At 41.7% G+C, this 8,627-nt stretch overlaps 1 protein-coding gene across 1 annotated transcript; it reads left to right on the forward strand.

The window, feature by feature from the left end:
- Positions 1 to 5,303: 5,303 nt before the first annotated feature.
- LOC145112135 (uncharacterized) lies at positions 5,304 to 5,771 on the forward strand. Its single transcript, XM_079048346.1, has 2 exons — positions 5,304 to 5,358; positions 5,428 to 5,771. The coding sequence occupies exons 1-2, from the start codon at positions 5,304 to 5,306 to the stop codon at positions 5,769 to 5,771; spliced, it is 399 nt and encodes a 132-aa protein (XP_078904472.1).
- Positions 5,772 to 8,627: the final 2,856 nt, after the last annotated feature.

Raw genomic sequence — 8,627 nt, forward strand, 5'->3', positions numbered from 1 at the left:
ACAACAATAAATGCAACGAAAACCCATACATTTGATGTGCCCAATGCTCGATCATCTTGTACTGGCCAGCCTAATCTCGTCCCCATTAAACACAACATGCATGCAAAGGTTAAGAAGCTTGTACCAACAACAATAATAACTTGTAATCTTGGAAATTTTATACCCAAACACACCAAAATTAATTTCATCTCGGAAAATACATTGCATATAAGCATTGTATCACAGCTTAAACAACTTGTACATTCTGAAATAAATATCCAAACATCTCTAAAAATCACATAGTCCGAACTCATAACCCTTTGTTCAATCTTTTATCCCATAACCATATTTTTGTCTTTTTCTAAACACCTTTTTTGCATGGGATAACAAGATCAAACACCACATTTTTAAAAGAAACTTCATATTCTTCCGCACAAAATATTATTCTTCATAAACTCATATTTAATAGTAGCAAATGTAATGAACAGTAGCAACAAGATATTTATTTTTCTAGCAACATCACCAACAAAATAATAAATAACTCACAGAAGATTTTTCAGTTGCAAACGCTGAGCAATGCTTCATAAATGACTAAAATCTTCAAGATAATAAACCAATCAGGATCGTTCCCTTGAACTAATCGTGAGATATTCAAGGTTTCGCTCTGATACCAATTGTAGGAACCCATTTTGTCGATTGGATTGGTGCGGAAAAGATAATATCAAGAAGATAATCGTATGAACATGATGAACATAATATGTAGGTAAAACTGTGATGAATAGATAGAGATATACAACATGATACATGAACAACACTCATGGATGGGGAGAATCCCCACCTAAAAACTCTCTCTAAAGACTACATAGTGCACTCATACATACAAATGACCCTCAACTCCACTTTATATACAAGTGGAGGGAATATGCTTTCCATACAAGGGAATATTCTAACCTAATAAACAATGATCATTGTATAACATTTTCATGCTCCAACAATTATTAATAAAATATTAAAATTAATCAAATATTAATGTATCTTAAGAAAAACAAGTACTTCAAAATTAGAAAATAATAAATTTGTAATTTGAAAATTTGAAAATACGAAAATACAAACTATTTGGTATAATATTTGAAATTTTGAAATTTTTGGAGTAAAAATAAAGTTGATATTTTGAAGTTTTTTGACTTTTTTTTACTTTTGTTGACCGGTTAATCCCGCCAAGACCGATTAATCTCGCTAAACCTGATTCATCCCAAATTCCCGTCAAACACCCCTAATTCTACTAGGTTGGAGAACGTCAAACGATTAATCGCGATTTCTGCAACCTTATATATATATATATATATATATATATATATATATATATATATATATATATATATATATATGGCCGGTAAAAGAAATAAAAACTTGGTGTTAGATCAATTTAATCCATCCATACAAATTATAATATATTTGTAACTATTGTACAAGCCAAACATATATTTTTAATGAATAAATTATGCACTTTATATAGAAAAATCACATCTCATTAGATATCGATCAACTAACATATAACAAACACTCGTAACCGAAGACAACTCTTTGACGCTGACCGGACCATCTCCAACAACACATGTCGCCGACAACTCAACGTCGTTGCATTGTTGCCGTCCACAGAGCCAATAGGTGTTGATTATCATTCTTTCTCTTGTTTATGTCTTGTTTTTTTTTTCTCTCTCTCTGTAAAGCGAATCTTGTCTTACCCCTTCCCCCACCTTCCCGCGCCACCATCTTCTTTCCCCCAAATTGTAACATCTAATTTTTCAGGTATTCGTTTTGACCCTTGGGTTTTGATTTGTTTGCAAGAATAGTCCCCATTGGCATTTTTGTAATTTCCGGATGCAGCATAGGTACGCTAGGCGTACCTGGTTCCCTGCTAGTACGTTAAGCCTACGTTGGTACGCATGGCATACGTAACCAGGGTGCAAGCCCTAATTTTTAGGGTTTGAACCCTATTTAAGCGCCTTTATAGCCTCATGCACTCTCTTATCTTCAGCCCCCTTGTGTATTTCGAAACCCTAAAGTATGTGAGTGCATTGTGAAGCTTGAAGAGCCCCTATTTGGTGTCATTTTGGAGCTTTTGGAGTAGAAGGAAGAACCTTGAGGTTGTGGTGTCTCACTCAAGGCCTTGGATCTAACATCTACTTCCCTTGGTGCATGTTTTGGAGGTAAAAAGCTTCAACCTTGATGTGTATTTCTTATGGATCTAGTTTTAGCTCTAGGTTGTCACCTTTTTGTCCCAAACTTGATCTTTATAAGTAGGAGATACTCCAAGACGTTTGAGTTGTCCTTTCAGAGGTTTTAGGGGGTGTTAAGTTATAAAAATGTGTTCTTGGTCATTAGTTTCGTTCCGTGCAAGAGCTAGTTTGTCTTAATGGGTAACGAAGCTAGGGTTTTTGGAGCTACGGTCTTAATAGCCATGCTAAACCATAAAGTTGGAAACTGTAAGGTTAAGGACATCTTTTTGAGCCTAGATCTAGATTTTGGACGTGAGTGCTTAAGGATTAAACACTTAATGGCTTAAGTAGTGAGCAGTCGCATATGTTGGGCGTACCAAGGGGTACGCTACACGTACATGGTCAGCTCCCCGACTCTGGTCAACCATGCAGTACGCCCCACGTACATGAGGAATGCGCCCAACATACTCACTGAGTCAACTCGGTTGACTCAGTTGACTTTCACCTGGATTTTGACTAGGGTTTAACCTAAGGGTATTTTAGGTATTTTGATATGTATGTTGAGTATTTGTCACTGAATTTATTAAGGTAATTGGTAGAGTCGATCTTAGAGCGGCGTGCTATTCAGTTTACTCATATGTCTGTGAGGTGAGTCTTCTCATTGTATCCATGGGTCGAAGGTACCAATATCGGCCCATTATTTATGTTACTCGGAATAATAGCACTATGTGGTTTGTATGTGATTGGATGCTTGGTTGAAATATACCCTAATGTGGGGCCCATTACAGTATGATCGGTTTGAACTAGACCCCAAAGCGGGGCCAATATGTGTTGATCGGGTTAAAATACACCCAAGGGCGGGTCCCATATGTGCTATTGGGTTGGATTATACTCCAGGGTGAAGCCTAGTCATATGTTTCGTATGTGGTACTTTGGGGAACTCACTAAGCTTTATGCTTACAGTTTATGTTTATGGTTTCAAGTACTTCCGGTTCGAAAGGGAAGGGCCCGGTGTGATAGCACCTCATTCCCCCCTCATGATTTCCATATTTGATATGTTTGTACTCTTATGACTTGGTGTTGATTTTGAACAATTAATGAATGATTTGATAAACTTTTAAAAGAAAATTTGTATTATTGTTTTCGGGACGTTACAAGTTGGTATCAGAGCCTTGGTTTGAGGGATTCAGACACACGTTCGGGTGTGTCAGAACTCAAACTGAGGAAATGATAATCTTTCTTAAGAAAATGAAGTTAAACTTCCAAAAAGATTTTTATTAAGAAGAAAGGGGTGTGATGCGTGCGATCCGCCAAGCTCAAGTAAGTGGTTCCCAAATTACCCGCACCTATGTACTATGAGTAATATGCTTGATATGAGAATTGCATTCGAGATTAGGGCTAAGGATACCTTCATGAATCATATGATAGAATTGCCTGATTTGCATGATGCCTTATAACTTTGTGGAACTTAATGCTATGCATTAATTGGAATTAATATCGGCTCAGTTAATTACTAAGTGTATGCTTTCAAATTTATATACGATTAGGATTGTATAGCCCTAGAATAATCGATTTGGCCTTATTTCCTATTCCTTGTTTGGTTGTGGACTTAGGGTAGAATCATCATTTGACAGTATATATGATCATATTTTGTGTATAACTTGCATATATAAGACAACCAACAGTATTGATTGAGGTTCTTGGTATTGCGAGTAGTGAGAGTTGAGATTTCCTAGGAAAGCCTAGGATGCGTATGTTGTATCACATAGGATCGATATATGGTTTTAGTGTGGTGGCTTAGAGGAATCAGGATTGACCTTGAGGAAGGTATAGGTAGGTGTGAAAGGTAATATTGGGCCCGTACTACTGGAAGCACGGGATTTGTACCTGAGACATGAGCAAACCTGGAAAATCTAAGGAGGCCTATGTGGTGTAATCCCCTCGAGTCATGTGTTTATTGTTTATATGTTGTGTTTTCAGTTTGGAGGGTGGTGATGACTACTCGAGGAGGTTCTGGCTCTGGTTCTGGTTCAGGTTCTCGATCCGGCTCAGAATTGATTAATGAGCATTTATGCGAGTTCATTGCGGCTGAGGGTACTCCTGTCATCTTGGATGCTACTCCTGTGATGTTCAGTACCATCAAGGAGGGGATTTTGGGGATGATGGATGAGAGGCTCAGGACCTTTTGAGCTGGGATTGTTGCGGGTCAGATAGAGGCTCGAGCTCTCTCATTTTGAGAGTTCAAGGCGTGTAGGGCTCTTGAGTTCTTTGGGGATATGGACCCCATCACTAGCCGATGTTGGATCGCTGACATGGAGAATGCTCAGCGGACGAGTTTTTTCCCTGAGGAAGAAAAAGTGGGATTTGCATCCTGTCTGCTGAGGGACGAGCACGAGACTGACGGGAGGAGGTTATCCGAGCTGTAGGGTCAGTGGCAGTGGTAGTCATGACCTGAGAGGATTTTGTCCACATATTCCAGAGGGAGTTTGCACCAGCTATTGAGGTGCAAAAACTGGTGATGGAGTTCCAGGACCTTCTCCAGACTATTGAGATTGTGGTGGAGATTACCACCAAATTCAGGGAGAGGGCTTTGTTGGTCCCGCGGTACGCTGTAGATGAGGAGATGAGGAAGACGAGATACCATGATATGTTGAGAGAGGATATCAGGGAGTTCGTGAGCTTTTCGAGGTGCAAGACCCTAAATGATATGATCGAGAAGGGTCGTGAGCGGATGATTGAGTTGGAGCTTCAGGCAAAGTGGAAGCTAGAGCAGGTACCATCAGCGGTGGTCCAGTCCAAGAGGCCCAAGACTTCTGATTCACGTGTCAGATGCCCTCAGGGCCGTAGCCATTGCGGTAAGTGCGGCAAGCCGCATGGTGGGGCATGTCGTATGTTGGGTTCTGTATGTTTTGGTTATGATCAGTTGGGCCACATGAGTAGGGACTGCCCCAGGAGTGCTCTGGTTTTCTTTCATTGCAATCAGACCGTCCATAAAAAGGTCGATTGTACGAGATTGTCAGGGGAGCCGTGGCGGCGCCTGCGCCAGCCACATTGAGGATTATTGATGGCCGTCAGGGCAAGGCGGTGGCTCCTGTGGTGAAGAACATGGCATTTCAGCTGACCACCGATGAGGCCCATGCAACGTCGGATGTGGTTACAGGTATGTGACTTATCTTTATCTTTTATTGATTTCTTTGTTTGTGCTTATGGTTATTTTGATCTTATATAGGGACCTTTTTGGTCAATGGATTGACCGCTCACGTTCTGTTTGATTCAGGTGCTACCCGATCCTTTGTATCACTTGCTCTTAGCAAGAGGTTTTGCGAAGCTCCCGGGACTTTGGATTCCCCACTAGAGGTTAAGATTGTGGATGACCGTACTATGAGTGCTTCAAGGATTCACTGCGGGTGTGTCCTGAAGCTGTTTAGTGAGAGATTATCTATTGATGTGGTGTCGATTCCCTTGAGAGGGTCGAAGGTTATCATCGGGATGGATTGGTTGGGCCCTAATGGGGCCATGACTGATTGCGAGCGGAAGTTGGTGAGTGTTCGAACCCCAAGTGGGGATAACTAGTTATTCTTGGCGAGAGCTTTGCATGGGCCAGCTCTCTGTTCAACTGTGACGGCCATGAGATATCTGCAGCAGGGTTGTCCTGGGTTCCTAGCTTATGTTGAAAGCACTTGAGTTGAGGGTACGTCGGAGTTGAGTGGGGTGCCCATTGTTCAGGATTTCCTCAATGTATTTCCCGAGGATTTGCCGTGAGTGCCTCCCGAGAGGCAGGTTAAGTTTCAGATTGATCTGGTTCCTGGTGCAGCTTCGATAGCCAAGGCATCGTATCTCCTGGCGCCAACTAAGATGCAGGAGTTGTCTACGCAGCTTCAGGAACTACTAGACAAGGTTTTTATTCGTCCGAGTAGTTCTCCGTGGGGAGCCCTGGTTTGTGAAGAAGGACGATTCACATAGAATGTGCATTGATTAATGGGAGTTGAATCAGCTAATGGTGAAGAACCATTACCCACTTCTGAGGATTGACGATTTGTTTGATCAGCTTCAGGGTGCATCTTGGTTTTCCAAGATTGATTTACGATCGGGGTACCATCATACGAGATTCAAGGATGATGATGTACAGAAGACAGCCTTCAGGACTCGTTATGGTCATTACTGTAACATTCTGTTTATTAAATAAATAAATAGATAAAAATTGATGAACGAATAGTGTAACGCCCGTAGAGCCGGGCTAGTCAATTTAGAGATAATAGGGGTCGAAAACGACTTTTCGACAAAAGATTATTTAGAATAAATAATCTTAACCAAGTTTTAGAATATGTCTCACATATAAAGAACGCCGAAATCCGAGTTATAACGAAGAAGTTATGGCCCGTCGAAGTTTTTCGGCAAAACCGGCACGGCACTGGGAGACGTAAATAGTGAATTTAAGATAGAGGACTTTTTAGCCTTAGTGATCTAAACAAAAGTTGTAGTATACGTTAAACCGAGAACATACAAAAAAAGAACGCCCAAATCTGACTTCGTATGAGGAAGTTATGATTTTTCTAAGATTTGGCATAGCAGTGCACGGCCCGAAACTCGAATTTTAGTTCGAGCGGTTTTTGGCCGACGCGACCTAAATGAGAGTTGAAGATCTCATTAATAGGAACTCAACGATAGAAAGACAGACGAAAACAGAGTCCGTATGAAGGAGTTACGAATTCTTCGCGGTCATTTAACAGTCTAATCTCTTCCTACTGTTAAATTTAAGATCGGTCAAGAATTAGCCGACGGAGTCTAAATGAAAGTTGTAGATATTGTTTTTAACTACGCGTGGATATAAAGAACGTTGAAAACGGAGCTCGTATGCGAAAGTTATGAATTTTTGAAAATCGGCTGATTTCCACCCTGTGTGCGATGCCACGTGTCAGCACCAGGCTGTGACTTGGAGCCCAAGCTCACTCACGACGTGAACATCAAGAGATTCATGATGTGAACCTTCCTCCAACCCCTATAAATAAGTGGTGAGGCCTCCATTCATTCTCACACCTTCCTACTTCTTCCTCTCTCTCTAGAACCTCTCTCTAGCCCCCGAAACCCCCCCGAAAAGCCTAGGGAACCTCCCTAGCACGAGGCGGAAGCCCCGGAGCGCCCGACGGCTCCGAGAAGAAGAGCCTTTCGGCTCGGGAACGCTGCTCCAGCGGAGCCCGGTAGACCTCTCATAAGCTCCTCACTGCTACCTACTCACTCTCAAGCATCACATAGCAGCAGAAATCTTCCTAGGCTAAGGCATCACAAATCAGGCCACTCTAGTCCTAATATGAATACCTAGCCTACTCTAGCATGCATAACATATCATAACATATCTCATAACACGTAATGTAAGGGTAATTTGGGAAATCACCATTCGGGCGCTGGCTGATCGTACACACTGCTTCCTTCTGCTTTTCTCAAATCCTTTTACTTTTTAGAAAAATTGTTTAGTTTACGAAAAACTTTCTTAAATCCTCAGTTTGAGTTCAAATACACCCGAAGGTGCATCCGAATCCCTCAAACCAAGGCTCTGATACCAACTTGTAACAACGTAAATTTCCAAAACAAGTTTTCATTTTTAAAACATACTTTTATTCATAAGGTAATATCAAAAGATAATGTATCCAATGTTATCATAACAAAACATATCCCAGAATCTCAAGACATAAACTCTATGAGTGTGTACGGATCATGCCGGCGCCTTCCCGCGATCCTCGCTAGTACCTGAAACACATAACACAAAAACTGTAAGCATAAATGCTTAGTGAGTTCCCCAAAATACCACATACGCACATACGCCACTCAAGGCTATAAGACCTTTCGGTCACTGTGTCTCAGAGGACTTCCGTCCCACAACCCTGGTAGACCTTCTGGTCCTACCCGTAATGACCTTCCGGTCCATATCATCATGACCTTCCAGTCCACATCATAATGACCTTCCGGTCCTTCTCATTCATAACATACATAACACATACATATCATATAACAACATACAACACATACATCTCATAGCATATAAGACCTTCCGGTCACACATAGGTACCATCCTAGGTACAGTATAGTGAGAAGACGCACCTCGTACGAAGTCGGATAAACTCTCGTGCTTGACGTCCCGACCTAGCCTCCTCCTATCATCCGAATAACATTCCTGATCAATACCCTCTCATAGTCTCATCTCTAAAGATTGGGTAGAAGGCCATTCTACCCCTCCCGTAACTCTCCTGAATCAGCTTGACCAAAACCCTAAGGTCAACTGAAGTCAACGGTCAAACTTTGACCCGACTCGTCGAGTGCACATGGGCGAATCGGCGAGTCCATGCGGGTCCTCTGAATCCTTCTAGCCTCACTTGGCACGTCGAGTCATCCCTTCACTCAACGGGTTACTCCTGTCACGAATTGCGGGGCAAC

Source organism: Lactuca virosa, chromosome 1, assembly GCF_052849685.1.
Source record: "Lactuca virosa cultivar CGN04683 chromosome 1, Lactuca_virosa_CGN04683_v6, whole genome shotgun sequence".
Taxonomy (NCBI): Eukaryota; Viridiplantae; Streptophyta; class Magnoliopsida; order Asterales; family Asteraceae; genus Lactuca; species Lactuca virosa.